Here is a 22,471-nt window from a genome sequence, read left to right on the forward strand (position 1 = left end):
TGTGGTGTAAGAGAGATAGATGGCTTTTAGTTCCATCTTGTCTTCTCTAATTGTAAAATATTAGTTACATTAGACTGTGTCTTTTGATTAATGGAACTTATTTGGAGTGGCCTCTCCCAGCCCTCCCCCTTCCAAAGTCCTCCACTGACTTTTGAGAATTGAGTGATTTCACTTAAAGCAGACAAATAGGCCCTTCAGCGAGGAGATAGCTAAGCTCTAATATTGTGGGCAAAGCAAGCTCACAGAGCCAGAGTTTTGTGTGTGTGTGTGTGTTTTTAAAGAAAGGCTTCAACTCTAGCTAGACAAATACAGACCATTTATTAACGTACGTACAGCCGTGCTGTTTTGCAAATCCAGCAATTCTTATAAAGCTGCAGAACAAGACATAAGGCTGAATGCCTTCTGAATTAAATTAATCTTAGATAGGAATTAAGAGCATCCTCGCTTTCACTTTGGATGAAACAGGTCAGTCCAGAACTTTGATGTATTAATGCTAGCATAAAGTGTTATCTTAATACTCTCTTTTATACTTACAGGACATATCATCAACCAAATGTCTTTTCCTTGTACATCTGACACTGTGAGACATTCGTCCTTTAATACAGAATTTATCTTATTTGGCACTATTTACCTAAACATGGTCTGTTGATAAAGTCCTTGCTGTACAAATGGAAAGGCAGTTGACTAAATCCCTTATTATAAATAATCACTGTCTATCTTTCAGTGTAAATTCAAGGACATGTTCACTTTCAAGCTATCAGTTCAATTAGAAAAGGTCTATTCACTGTCGATGTCTATATCTCATGGAAATAGGAAAGCACAGTTAATAAACAAATCAAATATTTTAAAAAATAGCACAGTGGATTATGAATTCTAGAACCCACGCTGATGGTGACACTGTCAGGACACATGCTATAGAAAAATATATACAAACGGTTTTATCTAAATTTTTTATACTACCTTCAGGACTTAAATCTGACCTTTGTGCCTTCCCTATGTTGCCTCAGTACTCAAATCTTTAACATTATTTCAGAAGATACTGAATGTAATGTATCTTCCATACATTGAAATTTAAAGAATAAGTTTATGCAAAATGCTAGTTAAGCCTTATTCAATTTACTTCTTTCTATTAAAGAATAGGAAAACTGATCTGGGGTTGTGAGCGGTGTGAGTAGAGTAACATCTCGGGATGGATGCCTGCCACAGAGCTGCGATGCAGAAGTGGCTGCCCTCGCTTTTCCTGAGTTTACTGTGATGTCTGGGGTAGTTTCTTATTTCTTATTTCTTAACCACTGTGGTAGCCATGTGATTACAGAAAAATCTGTCTCCTTTCTTTTAATACAAAAATAACTCTCTAGCCTTTAAGGTTACGGGAAATGCTTGAAAGCAGGAATACAGAAAGCTGGGAATACTCCGAAAAGAAATACAATTTATTTATTTATTTATTTATTTATTTATTTATTTATTTATTTATTTTAAATCTCACAACATTAATCACATCATATGGAATTTAAAGGAGCTTTTCCAGCAGCCTGGGTCTTCAATATCCAGAGGCTCAGCCTGGAAGGGCTCTGTATACTAGATCTGCCCTGCTCTCCTCCATCCACATGCAAATCCAGTCCCGCGTTCATCTGTGATCAGGATTTGGCTCCTGATGAGTATTTCCACACAGTATTTACCACCCTAGAAGGAGTGATTATGTTTAATGGTGGAATTTCAGTTGACTTCTCAATATGTATTGAGTTGACCTTTAAGTTAAACCACAGATTAATTTTTTTTAGTTGTCTTTTTAAGTACTTTTATAGACCTCTCTGTTCTGATTAGCGTAACAGTAGATAGAGAGGACTTACTCGGGTCAGATTATTTGTTGAAATCAGAAGAATTGCATGGCTTCCTCAGAAGGCAAATATTTTGGCCCCGTCTAACCACCGTATATGTTAATTCTGTTGCAAAATGATTTTGGTTTATACACAGAGACACCCAAGTGGGTATCAGTTTTCTTGAAAGCCCAGAGCCTACCATTGATTTCATATATAAGTAAACCTTCTTTCTGGAAGACGATGGAAGTCAATGAAGCTTACGTGGGATTGAGTGGCTCTCCCATAGGCAGCAAGGCTTGGAGCCAAGCTTCAGTGCACTGGGTACCAATGACAGGAACAGTTGTCTCTTTGCTGCCTGACATGGTGTGTTTGGCTTCAGTTCTTCAGAGATAGGTATGGATCACTTTTACTGTAAATAATAAAAAATAAAAAAAGAATGTACCCAAACGTTCTAAATGGACACTTTGTGTCCCACTGTCCAGGGGTACTTCAATACCTCAAACTTGTACAATTTTATTTAAAATAAAATCCTCAGTAGCGTCTGGTCCTTTGTGTACTGACTATCTCAGTATTTATTAAAAGGGAATTTTGGTTTTGTTTCCTTTAACAACTAGTGGATTTGCTGCATATTCATCATGTGCCCTTTGCTGAGTGGTAACGCTTGGGTTTAGAGACATGGGTGACACCTAAAACCAACACTTAGCTCTGGCTGTTGATTATTGGTCTATGAGCAACATGTAGAGCAACCGGCCAGTTCTACGTGACCCACAGTGACTCTAAAATTACCACACTTCCAATTAGCAGCTGATGGCCTGTCACTGGCCAGGGGGACCCCAGCCTGCAGGCGAGTGGTGGCCAGGACAGTGTAGCCCAGGCAACTCTGCAGGTGATGCACTGGTGGCCCCTCACGCATCCAGCATCCTCAGGGCCCTCTGTCCTTCTCATATTGGGAGCAAATAGCACATAAAAATAAATGCAAAAATAAATACAAAAGGAGCATGGATTTGAAATGGAACAATGTAATGTGCCAGCTTTTAGCCCCAGGCAAATTTTCATGTCTCTTCTATGAATCTTTGTAAGTAAGGGTTAGGCTATAGGGCCTCAGCTCGGAGACAACTTACGCTCATATATTGTATAAGTGCGTGTGTGTTTCCACACAAGTCTGTGGGATGACTTATAGCTTTATAGTATGCATAACCTTCAGCGATTTGCTGAATCAGGGCCTAAATACTGAAATATTCTTTAATAGTGCTGGCTCCACCATGAAACTCTAGAAGGCACATTTCCCTCTCACTCTCTTTCCATAAGACTCATCAATGATAATGGAGTTACATTAGGCACATCTAAAGTTAATTATACAGTTACCTCCCTCTTGGCCCCTCTTTGTCAAAGAGAATATGATAAAAAAAATCCTCTGTCTCCTAACATCTATTTTTATTTGAATTCTGATCTGCCATCTAGATGAAAGAGTAAAGGGCACACTAAGACTTTAGGTAGGTGAGTCTGGATGTTTGTTAGCTGAGATCTGGCATGGGAAATGTTGTGTTAAGAAAACCTGCAGAAAAATGTCTATGGAAACCAAAGCAAAAGAAATATTAAGGGCAGGTTGTTAATAAATGGTAGCAAAGTTCTTCCTTTTTAAAATGAAGTGAGTGGCTTTTAGGGATGCTCGTTTATTTCTGAGTGTGGATTTGGAGGGATACTTCAACTGGAAAAAAATGCTAGTGTTCAATAAAAACTCAGGAATTTGTAATGTAGAGATGAGGCTGAATGAAACAGTAGATCTAGAAATTCTGTGATTTGCTGCATTTTTTTTTTTTTAAGTAATTTTTTTGTTTGGTTGGTTGTTTCCATGATCTCAGAGTTAAATATGGTAAACCAAAATTCTCTATCCCAAAGGTAGGTCTCTGAGTATGTAGATTGTGCTATACATGCACATTGCTGAGGGATGTCAGGCTCGTCTGGGGATCCAGTAGCTTTGACATACTCCAGTTTACAGTACCTGAAGTGTGCTCAGTTGCTAATGCGTTTTACATGCAAGATCACCGTGCTTCAGCATGACAGCTAAGAAAAATGTCATTTTTATTTTTAATTGGAACAGGATATGATTTGGAAAAAAACAAATCTGACTCTTTGTTAGAGATTTGTTCCACAAGAGTCCAGTCAGAAACCTTCTAGTACTTAATAAAGTCAAATTCCTCACTGAGCCTTCCTGCGAGCTCCCATGGAAGCCAGTTGGAGCTGCGCATGAGTACCGAGGGCAGCATTTGCCCTTAGGACTGAATTTCCCAACTGACTATTCTTTTAGACTGTCTTTTGATTAACAATCTGTTTGCAGCAGGCTAGGGCCAGAGAGGCAGCGAATACCCCACTGTTCAAATCTGTGGCAAAATATTCTATGGAGAGCAACTTAATAAAAATCAACTTGCTCCAATAGTCATTGAGAAATACCTCAACTGTTAGCAATCAATCGAGGGCTGAGTTGGGAAAAAAAAATACAAAAGGACATCAAAGAGGTTCTCATTCCCAGTCTATTGCTCTATTTAAGGGTCCTATAATTCGGTGAGGTTGTGTGCTAAATAATTTGTAAGCCTTCAGAACATCCAGGTTATTGTTTGTGGACAGATGGTGCATCACATTTTATTGCTTATTCCTTCTGTGGTTTCTCATATGCAGGACTGATGTGCACTCTGAAGTCTTTGTTTCCTTGCTAAAATCTCTAATCTAAAACAGGCAATCAAGCACACAGACAGTGCTTCAGAAAGCATAATCATAGTTTTAAAGGAGGAAAAAAACATTTCGGCTGCAGTTAGGAAGCAGATGTGTTCCCTGAAAATGCAAAAGGTTATCAGAAGTATTAAAATAGGAAAATAGAGATGGAATTTGGGAACGCCGGGGAAAGCGTGTATTTTATTTCAGTACTGCAGGGTAGGTGTGCCTTTTCCTAGGCTACCTGCTTTGTATCTGGCTCTCTGTGGAGCTGGTGCAGCAAAAGCCTTCGGAGACTGGCTTTTGCTTCCACCTTTCCCCCTGAGATTGGCAGTCTTTGTCTTTTACAGGCAAGGAGCAGCCGTGTTGTGATCCTGGAACCGCTGCTGCCCTGAAGAGTTAAATCATGTTGATATACAGGAAGGAAATGGAATAGACTAACTCTACTCTTTTCTTCCTACGGATTTTTCTTTTTATTCTGAAGATAGAATTACTGTTTGTAAGCATCTGAAAGTCATTAGTGGCTCTGCAGTCTGTCAGGTGCCGACGCAAAAAACTGCTGAAACTGAACGGGTTCCTGTGCGGAGTGCTGGGAATTTGTCATGTGCTGATGAGCAGTTATAATAATATATGAGCAAATCACAAGCATTCTGCAAATTAATCAAATTTTTTTTCCCCTTCTCCCTTGTCTCTGGGAGAGTGGCTTTGCCGGCAGACGTAGGTGAAGCAGTTTTACTCACAGATGGTAGCTCTGGCATCAGATGGAATTTATATAACAGTAATTCTGATTTCCTGCCAAAGTAGCACTGAAAACACCAGGGAGATTGTACAAGACAAGTCATGTGGTTTTGCTGAGGTTGTTGTGGGAAGTTTAAGGGGGGAAATCTCAAATTTTCCTCTTTGCATTTATTGTTTTAGCCTGAAGGGCCAGAAATTGTACGCCATTCTGCCATAGGCGAAATCCAACACATCTTTTTTTATGAATTGTGCTGAAAGAGTGCTTCCCAGCTGTTGAAACTGCTGGCGGGGAGGGAGCCACATGACTCCTCATCCTTTCCCTTTCCTTACAAGGATTAAAGGAGGGAGGGTTCAAAAGGTTGCTGCGGTACATGTTAGAGTGAGGCAGGGTCTCCCTTCCCAGGAAGCGATGCCATGTTCACTTAGGTTATACTCCCTCTGGCACAATGAAATAAAGGGGGGGCTTTGGGGAGCTTCAGTAAACATACCGGCAAAGGCTCTTCCTCGTCGTTAAAACAGGGATTTTTTTGAATGAGGTTAGTCGAGTAGATTAAGGTTATTATTTGTGTGTCTGCTGACATTTCCGGTTAAATCAGTAAAAAGCAGAAATGTGGGGGTTTTTACCTGTTAAGGGTAAGTGCTTGGTGCACTCGTGGTACAGGCGAAACGTGTACCGATTTGCTGGTGGGTCCAATCCTGGCCTTGTTCAGAGCAGCACAGATCTGTTCAAACCATGGGCTTGTCACAAGGATGCAAGGACAGAATAAGGCCCTATGGAATTTGAATCAGATCGCAGTTTTAAAAACAAAAGCAGTCTTCCCTAGAAAAATATTACGGTGTTTTTATAATAGCAGCATATTGAGTAATGCATGGGGGATAGCAAGACTGCTGTGACACTAAAAGAAAAAAATAGAGGCGAGCAGAATGGGAGAACTTTCAGGGGCTGTTTTTAATAAAGAGGTGAATTCTTTCTGCAGTAGGAAAAATGATAAAAAGATGGCGTATCAGCTACATTATGCAACAAAGTAATGCTGCTGTGTTTTTATAATGTAAGGCACTGCCCATTTGTTTTGGTTTACGTGACTGCAGTGAAATAAGTGGATTAGACTGAAACTTTAGCATGCTTCATTGCAGCTGGTTGCAGACATCTGTCATTCCTCAGCCATACATTCTGGATCATGCCAAGAAGAAAAAGCAAAGTCTGACACCTTTCATTTTAGAGAGCCTTTTATAGAAAAGAAAAGGAGAAGGGGAGAAAACATTTCCTTTGTGACTTAATAAAAAAGACACTTCTTCTGCGACAACATTAACAGCACTTTCCAGAGGGACAGGTCCTGCAAAGTTAATGCTCAATTTATTCTCTGCAGCCTTTTAATTTTTAGCGTTTGAGCTCCTGATTTCTTGAATGGGATATGATAAAAATACGTGGTTTGGATTTTTTTGATTGTTTGTTTGTTTGCTTTTGTTTTTTTTACAGAGGCCTTAGCTCCACGTACACCTACACAGGAGATGCACCTGGTGAGAGGTGGGCTGCTGTGGGTCCCCTCGCAGGCTGCACTCATGGTAATTCAGTGCAGTGATGGCACATAATGCTGCAGCATTGCTGATAATGAGTTCTTCTGTGAACTACGCTCACAAAATCCCATAAACAGATAATAGTAATGTTTTAGTGGAATGATTAGTAGGCTCGAGGATAATTTGAAATATTAGCCATTAGTGAGCTGGATATTTATTTACTTAAACTGTTTTGGTTTTCCTCAGTCTCTTTACTAGCATTCTGCTCTAGATAGAGAATCATGAAGTACATGACAAGTTGTAATGTGACAAAATACCATTTAAATTATCCAAGTTACGTAACAAAGCAACAACTAAAATTAAAGGAGAACATGCTTAGCCTGAGTGACATAATACATGCAGAAAACAATTATTCTAGCTTAGGGTCCCACTTCAGCAAACACTGTAGCATGTGGATAGTTCCACCCTTTCACATCTACGTGCTTTGGGGACCACTCCTGGCCCTGACCTGGCTGCGTACACATGGCAGGTCTTCGCATGGCACAGGCTGTGTCACTGTCCTGTTCCACAGCAGCTGAGGATGAGACACGTTGAAATGCGGGCAGGAAAAATTTAGAAAGCTGAGTATGGGATTTAAAAATTCCATTCCACCAAATAAAATAAATAAGCTCAAGACAGTTGCCCAGAGTGAAAAAGAAAATGCTATTGTATTTATGAATTGCTAGGCAGAATAAAGGATATTTGGTAGTGAAATATCATCACTGACGAGGCTTTTCCTATTAGCACCTCAGAACTGCGTGATCTCTTCACTAAATCCCAGTGCCGCCAGTACAGTGTTTATTCTGAGAAATCTTAGGTACATCACATTCAAGTAATGTTTCATTCCAGAAGTCCTAAATGCTCCTGAAATAATAAATATTTACTGAGACAATTAAAAAAAAATGACAGAACATTAGACAGAAAACTTGTGAAAGACCTAGTAGGAAAACTGAGGTATTTTGCTCAAGGGGCTTAGAATGTGAATGTAATGTTATTGACGTGATTAAAACAAGTAAAGGAATGAACAGACATAACAATTAATCGAAATATGTAAGTAAAGGCAAAGTTGGGACTCTGAACATGTGATTTTGACAACCAGAAGGGCTCAGGGTTACTTTAATATTAGAGAAAAGCCTGCCACTTACCTCTGAAATCTGTTTCCTTTGCTGCAGCCTACTTGGATTGCCAAAGCATAAGTGAACAAGGAGGCTGTGGGAGAGCTGGAACCCACCGACCCTCTGGGTTTGGGTACCACTCTCCTCATGCAGAGGGGCTCAGGCTGTAGAGACGTGGGGATGCACCAGCCGTGCCTCTGGGCTTTAGGGGAACAGGAAATGGTACCAGAGTGGGGAGAAGGCTGGAGAAGGAATGCTTTTATTTTTGGCCAAGCTGTTTTGAGTTTAGGATTAGGAAGAGGGTTCTGACTGAGGAATTTATAAATTATCATAATTGCTGCCATTATAAATTTGGTGAGAGGTGGCCTTCTCTTTACAACAGGTACCCAGTGCCCTTGATAAGAACTCTGTCCTCTACTTATGTGTATAAACCAAAGTAAATAAATATGAAAAATTAAATGTAATTAAATTTCCCAAAGCATAGGACAATGATAGTCTGGCATTTCAAGCTCAATCAATGACAGCATTCCCACTAACCTTGTTTGGAGCCCACTGAGGCACTGGGCTCGTAACTCATGTTGTCATGTCAAACCCGAACTGGTGAGCCGGCATGCGTGGGTGCTGCGCCGCGATGGGCGGACACTCCCGCCGGCAGCGGTCTGAGATACACGGCTCCTTGGAAAGCAAAGTCTTCAGCTGGTTTTCAGGTGAATGTTTGTTTTATAAGGTTCAGGTAATGTTTAATATTTGTTTAGAAGGACTTGTTCATTTATTCTGCTGATGCTTTGCCTTTGTTTTCCAAGAAAAGATCCGTTTCTATCCTAAATCAAAAGTTCCTGTGTGAAAAGCTTGCTCTTCTGAAAAAGAAACAAACCCTGTGCTAACTGTCCAGAGCTGAGTAATCCTGTTACTTCATTAGATCTTCAAGAAATGTGAAGTGTTTGTTTTCCCAGGAATTGCAAGTCTCCATTATACTGCCAGCAACTTCACTGGCCATTTAGTAACTTGCTTATATTTAGTGTACTATAGAGGGCTAGCAAGTTCCTTGGTCTGCTTCCAAATAATTATAATTTCCATGCTCTATATAACAAAGGAAACAAGTGTTAAATTACTGATATTTTCCATAATTTTGTGACTGATTTGTTTAATAAACTAAAAGCTTATGTATGAAGGAAAGTGACAGAATTTTCTACTTATTTCTGTTTATCATGAGTGTCCAGGTAGTTGTTAGCTCTGTGTCACACTGATTTACCTTTGGCTTCCTTTGGGTTCATTTATTGGTAGGGGGTTTTTTTAAATTCTTTTGCTTTTAAAGGAAATTTTAGTGTGGGATAATTAGTGCTTGTAACATTTTGAGACAGGAATTGAATTGTTAGTTCAAGTGCAGTTTTTATTTCAAGAGGAATGTGTGAAATTAGGTTAATATTTTAATAATATGTGTTAAAGACAAAGTGTAGCATCAACTTCTGCTTTTCCCTGCCATCATTAAACCCTGTAGTATGCTCATCAGCAAGTTGAAATACATACTCAGAAACACCAAACACTGTATAATATACTAAATCAAGAACAGACCCCGTCTTTGATTGCATTTCAGGAAAGCCATGTAGGTATCTGAGCGTTTAATTTGATCCGATGAATGGAGATATATTTTTTTTAAGTTAAAATCCTTGAAACAAATCAGTTACAGATGAGGTATTTTCTTTTTTCAGCTCTTCTGCAGCCAACGATGGTTCCGTCATTTGCCACCCTGCTACCGCAGGTGTCTGTAGATCACGTGTATGTCTCAGCCAAACACTGGGGCTGTGGTGCTACACGGTGGCTTTGGGAGAGGTCTTAAACCCAAAGTTATCCTTCCTATAACCCATAGCAGGAGAACAGCTTCTTGAGATGGCAGCTCACACTTTCAGACCTGAGTTGCTCCTGGAAGTGTCTGATCTGTGTTAATGAGGGTTGATTTAGGTCTCTACTTTGGTGCCTCTTATCGCGAACAATTCCTTTGTTTGCTCTTAGGACTGTTTGCAGGATTGAGTCTGGAAATGAAGGAATCCGGTTGTATGGGGCTTGGTCAGGGGCTGCTACAGCTTTAGGTGCCCCATGCGAACCACACAACCCCAAGCCTTAGCTTTGGGAGATGAAAAGACGAAAATGTTCCCAGGCCTTCCTAAAATGCATATAATTATGCTTTTATGTATATACTTTTACAGTAAATCATGAAAAAAACCTCAGGCGTGGCTTTTTGGTTTTATGTTGCTTTTTCTGGTCAACGTGAAATAGAGGGTTTTTTTGTTTTTATTTTTTTTTTTTGTAATCAAATAAAGATATAAACTTCACAGAATGTTGTTATTTTCCCAGATGACCATCTTGGTTGGTCCTGGACCTGTGTGTAAACATATACTTTTCAATTATTTTATAAAAACTTTTATTACATATATGAACCTGATTGTTTGTACTTTAATCTGTCTGGTATTTTGGGAGTTTCATAAAATGCATATTTTGAGACCAATAAAGTGGAATGGCTTGATCAGAGCCATTATTGTCTATTGGACAAATGTATTTATTCAGCATTTTCCCATCCATACTGTTATGCTCCAGATCAGAATGGCTTCTTTAGAGCCATTCTGCTCTCCTGGGTAATGCATGCAGTACTTGGGATGTTTGCTGTGGATAGTAAATATACTTATGAAAATTTATATGTTAAAAAAGGAAATTGCACTAGCCAAAATTTAAATGAAAATAGTTCTCCCTTTGCAAATGCTTGTTATTATGCTCTAATAGCGTCACTTTAAAATGGCAGCATTCACCAAGATGCCTGGGACCCTGAGGTTGTGATCTGAGAAAGCCAAGTGTTCAGCCCAATAGTCACTGCTGAGAACTGGAGATGCTCGAAACATATTTTTTCCTACATGGAAAGCACATGGCCATCATTACCTGCCGTTACTTCTGAGGCGACACACATTTCATCTGTTTAAAGATGATTATACCTCAAATACAAGCTTGTGTAGGAAAAGAGATTTAAAGCAGCTCTTCTTGGGGTGGTCCAGGCTCACTGAAGGTCCGAACATGGCTTGCTGACTTGGCACAGCAGCAGATGTGTGATTACATGGACCATTCCACCAGCAACGTTGTGGGACTGAGCATCTCGGTGCAGGAGGCGGTGTCCATCCATCCTGAGCCACGGCAGCTGCTCAAGAGTGCCTGGTCTTCGCTGGAGGTGTTCCTGGCCATTTGGGTTTGCTAAAGCAGCCCAGAGGTCAAGTCCAGAACTTCCGTGTCCAACATCTCAACTAAAGAGATTTGCCTCCAAGAAATTCAAACCTTTGAGGCTTTTCAAATAGTTCTTAGTGAGGGAGTAATTTATTTCTTTTAAAGAGGTAATTGCTGTTATTTTCAATTTTTACCGGAAGGATATTCTTAAACAAGGCAAAGAAATCTGAAGTGAGTTTGCCATATTGCATTGCAGTAAGTGCTATAGCCATTGGCCATCTAAGGAAAAACATTCTGTCAGATAATCATGGCCATTTTTGCATTTTAAGGGAACAAATGTCATATCTAAGGAACACATTTTATTCAGGACTTAATTATAATTTATAGTACATTGCACAGCATTTGTTTTCTGTTCATCATTTTATTGCTCTTCTGCCTTTTCTCTAAATTTATGCATTAAATTGTGTGTCTGTATATGTGTATCTGTGTGTATATATGTACACATATGCAATATAATAAAAAGCGGTGTTGTGGGGACAACAGACGGCTTGTGTGTAATGTATTATTGGCATTTTTCTTTCAAATTACCGCTTTCTTGCTGCTTTGGGAGAAAGCCATGATTTTGCTGTGATTAGTACACTTTTAACAATCTGGAATAAATTCCTGATCTTATTCATGTGACTAGTCCAATGCCCATTTTTACGTTTTAGTGCAAACCCCTACATATGTGCCTGTAATACCACAAAAATCAGATGTTTCTTTGTGGAAATTTTTATAGAATTTGGATGCTGATCAAATATTTTTAGAAGTGAAGAATTAATGCAGCTTGACCATGTAAATGATTTTTTTTAACGAAAAAGGCTTTAGTATTCATCACTCTCCCTCTCTTGTTTGTGTATTTCTTTGTGCTAATCTTAAATAATGGATCCATATCAGAGTTAATAAATTAGTAACTATTAGCAGTGTTTGGATTACAATAAGTAACCCAATGACACTTTGTTGACATTGACTTTTTATGTGTTCCAATAATACAATTTGAGTTTTAAAGATAAGACAAAGCAAAATAGGTTTTGCAAGTATTTGACTCCTTAACAACTCATGGGTAATGGCTTTGTTTAAATCCAAGGCCCTTGCTTTAAATATGCTTTCCTTTAAACAATCCTAAGATCCAGACTTTGAGATCCATGTCTTTCTCAAAAACTGCATTTTCTGACTCTGTTCAGCTGATGCACCATGTTGGGCTGCATCAGTCATGCCATGTTATGAAACCTAACACGATGTGACTGATGCAGGCTGACGTGATGTGTCACAAAGCAACATATCAGATCACAAACTTGAAAGAAAAGAAAACAAACTTTTTTTTTTCTCAAAGCCTAAATTAATGAAGTGGTATGTATTTTTAAAAATGTGGACTAGTTTCAAACATCAAGGGATTTTTCTAAATATGGGTCCCACAAACAAGTTCTCCACCCTGACCAGAAGGTACTCCCACCCACACTCCTTGTTCTCTCCAGGGTACAGTCAGAACTAGGGATGATGAGCCTTGGGTCATCTCAGCACTGCTGCTGTTGCTGGGTCTGATCCTGGAAGATTTGGTCACTTCCAGAGGACAGACCTCAGCAGGTGCTGGGGTAACCACCCATTGTTGGCCCACCTTTGCTCTAATTCACCTTACTGCAAATACAATGCATTACACGTTAGCTCATGAACTATCAGGAAGAATTTTTTTTTTCTTGGAAGGGCTTTCATATAATTTTATTGGAAGGTATATAGTGGGTAAAATATATATGAACTATAGCTTGCTAAGAAAGAACCTACCAACCGCTGCTAGATAAAACGTTATAAATTTATTGCCAACTTATCTGGGAAGGGTTATTTTAAGAGCCGGCTGCCCACAAGTTTTTGAGCTAAAATTAATGGATGGGATACCTTAGAGAAACGGGCATTTTCCTTCACCCCTTAGTTACAACAGAATTGCAGATATTGTTATCTTGCAAGTGAGAATAATCTCTAGTTTTTGTACTACTTCTGCTGTAAACAATGTACCGCTTGCTTTCCTATGACCCTCAGTCTGTATACATATTTATATATTATTCATACTGGATTAAAAATGAATGTGCTCTTTACCACAGTTGTACTGCATAGTGACAATACAAATTAACTTATTGTGTACTTACTTTTCACAAGGCAGTGATGTGAAATTTTGATGGCCTGAAAAAGTCAGTCGTGGAGGAGGCAATGCAGAACTGAATCCTTGTAGATGCACTTTATATTGTCTGATTTATTAAAGTGCATTGAATTAATAAATGACATTCTCTGTATGGAATTGCGCAGTTTTGAACTTGGTTCAGCGGTGGGCAGAAAGAGTTTGCTTTTAGTCTGGTGCATCTGAGGTGCTTAGCTCCACTTGTGCTTTGTGGATTCCTTGTTTAGAATTTGTTCTTTGCAGGAAAGAATTAGGATGACCATTCAATGATAGCTACATGTGGGCAAAGAGCTGTTTGGTGAAATCTCACACTGTTGGCTAGTGGTACCAATTCTAGCTAAAACTGTGTGGTGTATTTCTGTGCTACACAACGTCTGAGGAGTCCGGAGGGTGGCTGATGGGCATGTTGTTTCTGCTCACTCCTGAAATGCCATCACTCTGTCCGTGCTCCCTGAGCAGTTATCAGAGACATTATATCATCTATGGTACATTCAGTCGCTGGTCACTGCAGCACACAAGGAGGACCAAATGGACAGGATATCTTTTTTGCTTTTTCCTTGGCATCAATAAAATCAGAGTAAATAAAGCTGCACTATTTGTCACAATTTAGCAGGGCATCTTCTGTTCTTAGCAAGGGAACCAGTCTTCAGATGGTCAAATGAAACACTGCAAATACTAGAAGGGAGCTGGTGCTGCTGGTGTAGATAGTCTCACATCTAAGTGGATGTAAAAGTGGTAGGCCTTTATCTTTTGGAGAAAGAGAAAAGTCACTTCAGGTCTTCATTGAGCAAGTCTCCTTCCCCTTTACCCAACATTTGTCCCACTTTCCCAAGGCATTTTGGCACCTCCCTAAGCAGAGTATGCAGTAGACCTCTTATCTCTGCCCAGTCAGAGTCATTGTCCAGGATGGAGAAAAAGGAGAAGGAAAGAAAGTCCATAACTGAGCTGTAAAATCTGGTAACTATCCATCTCTGACAAAAAACAGAGGAGATGTAGTGGTTTTCTTAGTGGTTTTTGTTTTCTTGAGTTTTCAGATATTCCTGTGTTTTCTGAAACAATGAAAATCATACTTTCTCTGGACCTTTTTCATAGCCAGATAGTTTTGAGAGTGCTTCCAGTTTTCAAAACTATTATATTCAAAATTTTTCAAGCATATTTGTGCTTCTATATTGATTTTAGGACTGATTCTAAGAGGCACTAGGGACAACTTCTATCTCTTCATTGACTATTTCCTTATATCTTTCAGCTGAAATTTTTCTGTAAAAGCCCTATCCAATTTCTGTAACATCATCTATGTAGGTTTCTTCCATTGCTATTGCTATTACACTTTCTACTGAAATTTGACTTTGTAATGATTAGCAGCTTACAGATTTTATTTCTTTTTCCTTAGGAAGTTGTTGAGGAAAATGTCTGTCTTTATCTCAGGAGACAACTAGAAGATCAATCCACAGTCTAACCCAAGATTTATGCATAAACATGCATATTGGAGGTCTCGTTGGGGTGGTCACACTTCTGGCAGTCTTCAACTTGTAAAATCAAAGGGTGGAAAGGAGCTTTCCATCCTTGAGAAAGGAAACATGCCTGTAGTCCTGGGCATGGGGCTTAGGTAGCTGTGGACTGGATTTAACACTTCTTTCCTCTGTTGTAGCAAGTGCTATGTTTTGGAGGACTCTGCCTTCAAGTGGTAGTTTTTATGTTACAGTAGAAATGGCAAGTAACTTGAGCAACCCAGAGCACTGATGGTGGCTTGGGTGAATTTACTCTGCTAGAAATGCTCATGTTGGTGTGCCAGCAACAGCATAAGGTTAAACTCACATTTCTCCATCTCTGCTGGGGGAACTATGACAGCATCCCCGCTCCAGTACAGGTATTGGGACAGTGCACGACAAGTGTCTATTTGCTTATCTGCTAAATTCCCACTTAAAACAGAGGTTAGATGGTCCCAGACCCTTCACACATAGCAGGAAGAATAGTTCTCCTCCTCTGCTACACCAGTGTCTGTTTTATGCCTGCTAGGCAGTACCACAACAACAAAGGAAAATGTGCTTTTCAAATGTGGAGATAGGGTATTGTTTTTCACTTATCCTGGCTTTATGTAGATGGTCTGGCACATTTATTTATTCATTTATTTGAGCAAATTAAAGCACGCTAAGCGCATTTGACCTCAGATGGTCCTGGTTTAAGTTAATTTCAGAGACAAAGCTCATAAAGTTCCAGTAAAACACATCAACAACTTCCCAGCATAGGTTGAAATGTGATTGCTGAAACATAACCTCCAAAACCAGATACAGCATGGAGATTCAAAGTCACAATAATCTGAAAAATATGGGAGAGTATATTGATAGCCTTAATGAGAAGTGATATCTTTCATTCATGCCTTCGTTTTGCAGTCGCTTGCTGTTTCACCCACAAGAAGTGCATCTATCTGATTTTGTGCATTAACATTCCTTTTCTAATCTATCTTGGACATTTTATTTTAAAGCTGGTGATAACCTCAGGCCCTGGTCCAGCAAACACTTATGGTCTTGCGTATCTTTACTCACAGGAGTAATCTCACTGGAGTAAATGTTTGCAGGTTTGAGGCCTTGGTTATCTCAATTCGTTATTTCTTTCCATTAAAAAGTAATCTGTGTGATTAAAATAAAACATACAATTCTTTACTCCGAAACCCACCCAGAGACAAAGTGTGTTTATTAGACTAAGGGTCTGCACATTGTCATCCTTGAATTGCACTTCAATAAAAAAGATAATTAACAAATGTAAAAGAAGGCAGTCTCGTACGCAGTTGCACTGTATTTACAAGAGTTTAGTTTGGATTGTAGACTAATGGATTTACAGCTGGGCCTGAGGAGGCAGATGAAATATCTGCATTTCTCCAGAAAATTGGAAGCAGGGAATTTTTAAAATGCAGGGTTTTTAACTAGGTATCATGCAAATAGCATGGATTTCTTATTCTTGCAGAAGACAGGTGGTGATGTCCTCCACCCAACAGGAGAGATTTCTGCTGGGGGGTCCAGTGTATACGCTTTTGTCAGGCTGCACAATGGTCGGGTTTGCAGGCGCCGCATACATAAAATAAAAAACTAACCAGACTCTCATCTGTCACGCAGGTCACAGGCCTTTCCAGTGCAGATACTGCCCGTACAGTGCCTCTCAAAAGGGAAATCTGAAGACCCACGTTCTCTGTGTCCATCGCATGCCTTTTGACAACAGCCAGTATCCCGACCGCAGGTTCAAGCGCTCCAGAGTTGACTCCGAAGCTTCTGGGAATTTGGAGGAACCTGCAGCTGTCAAAGCGGGGAGCTCGGCAGAGCTGGCGGAGGAGGGCGGCAAGGCCCAGGAGTGACGCGGCTCGGCGGATTCGGCTCCATACTGCAGTAGCCTTTTACACCGGGTTTAGATTTGCATTGGGGTGAGGGTCAGCAAACTGCCTTCCAAGGGAAAGAATGGTGTGCGAATTCCCAGAAGTGTACAGGATGCTGAAAACGTTCAAATATATGTATATATACACGTACACATACACGTGCATATATGTATTTATACACACAGAGAGATAGTCATGCACACATTGAATATGTATCTACACACACACACACAAAATACACACATTCCATATGTTTGTGTGTGCGAGTTTAAATACATATATTACACACGCAAAATAAATTTCCAGCCTTTGAAAATGGCTGCTAAACTGTTACCTGGCAACAAGTACTTCCAAACAATGTAGGTGGGATAATAAAGTGATTTAAAAATGTTAGGAGGTCGTTAGTTGTTTGAAAAGCAGGGCAATTTCAAACTTTAAAGTGGTCTTTGTCCAAAAATAATGCTCTTAACAGAAAAATGATACCGTCTAAACGATTTAGTGTTGCCTTGAAGATTGAGGGGCTGTGTTTTCATTGTTGAAAACACCTTTATAATATGACACCAGCTGCTGTCATTTGCCTAGCATAGTAATGAGATGTGTTGGTAGACTGCCATGGTGCCAGTCTGACTGGAGCTGTCATTGCAGAGAAAATCAATTCAAGTGGTGTTGCAACTGCAGTATGGGAGAAACCTTAGACGGCCCATAAGCTGGGGTCAGTACTGACCTATATTGAAAAGTATGGTGGTATTACATTTTTACATTTTCTTTTCTTTTTTTTTTTTTTAATATACAGCCAAATGAATCAATGGTTAGAAAAAATCTGCAGCTCGACGTGTGATTGCAGATTTGAAATGTAATTCCATTTTTTGTAATCATCTTGCAGTGTTGAGGGAAATGTTTTTATTCCTTTTTTATTCCTTGTTGATGAAGAAGTTGCTATAAAAGTAGAAGTACAATATGTAGAAATACTGTTTAGTGAAACTAGTCATCCTTGTCTATAGAAGGTGCTAGTGAGAAACAGAATTTTATTATATAGAATATTGGTGATTTTTTTTCTTCTTCTGTTCTTTTCTCTTCTTGTTGTTTTCTTTCGAACTTCCTTTACTTCTTTTTTTTTTCACTTAACGAAGGATTCCCCAGTCATGGTTAATTTTCCTGTGTTAGTTTTTGTAAGTGTTACAGACATAGTGCAGAAGGTTCATCTGGAGCAAGCTCTTATAAAGCAGCTTGATGTAAAATATGAATCCAAAATTTCTGCTCTTTGTCTCTAATGAAGAAAAGTGTTTTAGCTGATATTTCTTTGGTTTTGTAAAACAAATATGTTCTATATTTTTGCAGATTTTACCTTTTTTACTGATTGGTTACTCCAAATTTAGGAAGGTCTTTGTCACATAGGAAGCTTTCGAGAGACTATAATGAACCACATACTTTAAAAAGTAAGAAAAATAACTAAAGGTTTATTCTGAAATTCTCTGAATGGCATAAAATTTTAGCCTTCTAATGTACTTCCTTTGATAGAAGCAAAATTGGTGCTGTTTATTGTGATGGTTGAGAAGTATTAACTTCTTCTAAAACAAAATCATCCAGACTTAAAACAAAAAAGTCAATATTTCTTTGCAGGCTGGGAGCACAGATTAAAACCCCAGGGCCTTAAAACTTCAGCTCTGCCTAAAGCAGTTTACAAAAAATACTAAACTGCGATCAATGTAAATAAAATAAAATTCTTAGCGCTACCCTGAGACTGGAAAAAAAATCTCAGGCTAATAAGGAATACGGTTTGCATATGCTGTCGGAAAGGATGTCATCCAACTGAAGTTTCAGTTTAAATGAGGTCACTGTGTAACTTGGACCCATCTGGCACAGAGCAAGCTGCTTTTCTTGTTTTTCTAGTATAGTTCTCACTGCCTTACTTAAACCGAGTTGATAAACTTAATGCAACTGTTTCTATGATCCTAGATAAAGGATTGAAATGTTATTGAAACTTTCTGACTGTAGTAAGCTTTAGGATTTTAACTGCACTACTGTGTTTGGTGACTGTGTCAGTCGCTTGCTTTCGTGTGTTTGCGCCGCCTTCAGTATCTTAGCAAAAAAAAAAAAAAAGAAAAAAAAAGGAGGAAAAAAACCCCCCGAAACCACCCCCCACATTCCATTTCTTGCACTTTTTGAGCTCTTTCAGTATTCTTTTGTGTCTTCTGAGCATTTTCAGATACGACAGGCAATAATTCTGTTTGTGACACTGGAAACATCTCCCGCTCCTTGTGATGTGTGTGTTGATTCCATTTGGTCGGGTGCTACTGTCCCTCTCCTCCCCTCTGACATCGCCCTTTTTTCCAGAACATTTGTAACTTGTAATACAAACAAGTGACAGCAGCAGTGATGCATTGTCAGGTTCTGAATATCATCATGCTTCTCATATCTAAACATGTCAAGTTTTTCTCTGTAACTTCTGTAGTCTGTGATACTGGTCATAATACTGTCTACATTCCTACACAAAGAAAAATTTCTATCTTGGAGGAAATCTGAGATCAATAGAGTAGAGGATTTTGTTGCTATGCTTGTAACAATTAGAAAACTTTGTATTTAAAGTTTATTCTTGGTCATTATTTATTATTATAATACATCAGTTGACAGAAATTTATTCTGGTATAGAAGTATTAAAAGTTGTTTTTTCAGCAATGACTGTTTTCTTTCTGCTGTTAGAATAAAAATGTCTTTGAAGCAGTACAGTTTTATCCAGTGTTTTACGCAATAAAACCTCTACCTCTGAAAAAAAGTTTTCCTACTTGCTTATGTTTATTAGGAACCGTTCAAACTTTATTTTCTGCAGCTTTGTCAGATTAAAAAAAAAAAAGTCAGTAAATTCACAGTTGTTAGGCAGTTACTGGAGTGTATTATGCTGAGTGTGTGTGCTCAGTCCACTTACTAAGCTTAACAAATCTATATACAGTATATACATATATATATTATATATATTGTGCTTAATTAAAAAACTGTGGAAATCTGTTTTAGCATGTAGTAATAATTGTTTTATATACTACTACTTATGTACTATAGAAAAAGTCTTGGGGTCTATCAAGCTTCGATTTGAAAGTGTTTGAAGTGTGTATCATACACTATGATGTATAAAGTCATGTTTTCACATTAAAAAAAATTGTTTGTATAGATCATATATTTGGCTTTAGAAAATCGTGAGGTTTATTTTCATGGTGCATGTTAAGAAAGCTGCCCAAACTCCAAAGAATGTGCAAGTGCAAGAGAGCTCCCATTCTCCTGGATTAATCTTTATTCTTCCTGTTTAAGGTGTTATTTGCACATTTGAAAGCAACTAAGTTAAAATATTTCTCACTGCTTAAAAAAAAAAAGAAGTTAAGATGATTAACATCAATAAAAAGATGCACCAAATCTGAGAAACTACAGCGAGTATGGGGAGGAGAGAGGAACATGGCCTTGCACAAAAACAGCTGAGAAGGAAAACACATTTGGAGAAGGGAAATTTTAACACTGGGCGAAGCCAATCGAACCCACAATAATAATAATGTTATGCTGTAGCTTGAATTTTCCGGTACCAAAATGTACAAAAATTGTCTAGAACAGTTAAACATTAAAGTGTAGCATCATGGAAATTCAGTTATTCAGTGGCTGAAGGTTGCAGCAAGGAGTTGGTGTTAACCATGGATCGGTGGAGTGCGGCAGAGAGAACTGGGGAGTTGGTGCCAAATTCACTGGTCTATAGGCAAATGCCAGAAGGGCTATTCATCTGCAGAGAATAAAATCTGTAATACATCAAATTTTAATCAAAATCCAAGAAGTTAATGGACAATTCTTACGTTTTGAAAAGTTTAAGTCTTTCACACCCTCTCTTGGGGGTGACCATTCTTTTCTGGCACTAAATTGTAGCATATAAAAATGTTGCTTGAGAATGGACGAGCTCCAGCCTTAAAGCTGGACTCTGCTCAACACAGGATCATCATCCTTCCAGGTAATCTGTGCCCTGGAGCTGGGCAAAAACAGCTCTCTGGGGCAAGAGAAGGGGGCTTTCCCAAAGATTTTCCTGCCTTCTAGTTTCAATAGTCAATAAATGAAAATGTGAAGGCCCGATTAAGAAGCAATGACCATCTCATTGCACCTCCATGGAAATGCTTACAACACACAGTCTCCTTTATGGTCCCAAATGTCTATTAGGAACCAGGCATTAAATGGTATGTGTAACCTTTAGGAAATGCTGAAAACAATCACAAAGTGGCCTTGTACTACGGAGCGTGGCATCAGCCGCCAAGGCTGAGAGAAAGGCGGTTTTCTTACCCAAGTCTGTCTGTGGAGGTTTCTGTTCTCTGGTAGCTGATGGGCAGTGGTCCCGGTGCAGGTGGTGGGTGTCTTGACAAGAGTCTTCCCACCTCACATCAGAAGGCTGCTCTCAGCTCTAAGCTAAATGTTTCTTGTTGAAACTTTTATAAGGACCATAACCCCTCTGTCTATTGTAATTTGGGAACTGAATACTTCCCCGCTCTGTTTAACATCTGTATTGTAACAGTATATTATAAAAATCTCACCTTGTGTATTGTAAGCATGATCCCAGTGAAATTATTCTTAAGTATTGTGTTTTTCATTTCTCCATATCACTGCTTGGCATGATCCACCACAGTGGAAGTATGTTTCCATGGGGAAGGCTGGGGAGGGGGAGGAGGGAAGGTAAAGCTGTGGCGTAATGTCCTATTAAAAATGTCACCCAGCTGAGCATTACAGGGGCTGTAAGAAGTTCTGCAGCTCCTCACCTGTTGGTGTTGCTCAGAGTAATATTTGGGGGCTTTTTAATTTTCTTTTTTAACCAAAAAGGTCTCAGTGAACAGGGAAATTGCAGGAAAGGAAGAAGAAGAAAATTTAAATGATCCCAGAGTGAACTGTTTTGCTGTTAATACAGAAATACAGAGCAAGACACATTTAATGGGCTCTATTTTTTATTATACTATGCTGAATAATTAAGTTTGAGGCTAAGTGTCACATAGATTTATCTTTTAATTAAAAAAGCATGGTTCACGCATATTTGAGTGGTAGTCCAAATAAATGCAATATAGAAATTTATGTTTGTTTATCTAGGTGTTAATTACCTAGAGATTGTTCTGGATTACTTCTTTTTATAAAGTGTCATAGGCTCATGTCACAAGTAATAAAGCTTAACAGTGGAACCTTATCAATTTGCTAACTATAACGCTAGTGTGACCTGGAGTAAAGGAAAAAAAAACCAGAACACAACTTTGGAAAATGTTCTCTGCATGCACCCCATTCAAAACATAAAAACCATGCGGCGAATAAAGCGATCATTTTTAAAATGTTCTTGTAAGTAAAAGTGCAAATATATCTTCAGTGTTTTACAGCCTTTCATACATGTAATTATTTATATAACACACTGTTATTTATGCCCATGTACTACATGTTGTGCAAAGACAGACACGGTAAGCAACAAAATGTAGTTTACCTGGTGGGCAAGCTGTTCGTTTAATGTATGAAGTATCACAAAGACTGAACACTATATTTAAAGTGAGATGTAGCAGATACAATTTTCTTAATATTTTAAAGGTTTTACAGTGCTGCTAGCAACCAACAGGACAGGAAAAGCAAACTGAAGTCTAAAGATAAGAAATCATGCATTTTGGAGGTGCAAACAGAAGGAAAAAAATGTGTACAGACACAAATTGTTCATCAAATTCTGTGTCAGTCTCTTTTTTTCCTTTGTTTATGACCAGAATTTATATTACTGCTCCAC

At 38.8% G+C, this 22,471-nt stretch overlaps 1 protein-coding gene across 1 annotated transcript in view; it reads left to right on the forward strand.

Annotated features, from left to right (window-relative positions):
* The window catches only part of ZNF536 (zinc finger protein 536), a gene marked incomplete at its 3' end in the record, with an annotated part of 241,110 nt that extends 224,418 nt beyond the window's left edge, over positions 1-16,692 (forward strand). The window contains exon 5 of the mRNA XM_080352295.1: positions 16,457-16,692. Coding sequence (XP_080208421.1) covers positions 16,457-16,692 — 236 coding nt within the window. The remainder of the gene's footprint in view (positions 1-16,456) is intronic.
* Between the last annotated feature and the right edge of the window lie 5,779 nt (positions 16,693-22,471).

Source organism: Nesoenas mayeri, assembly GCF_963082525.1.
Source record: "Nesoenas mayeri genome assembly, chromosome: 12".
Taxonomy (NCBI): domain Eukaryota; kingdom Metazoa; phylum Chordata; class Aves; order Columbiformes; family Columbidae; genus Nesoenas; species Nesoenas mayeri.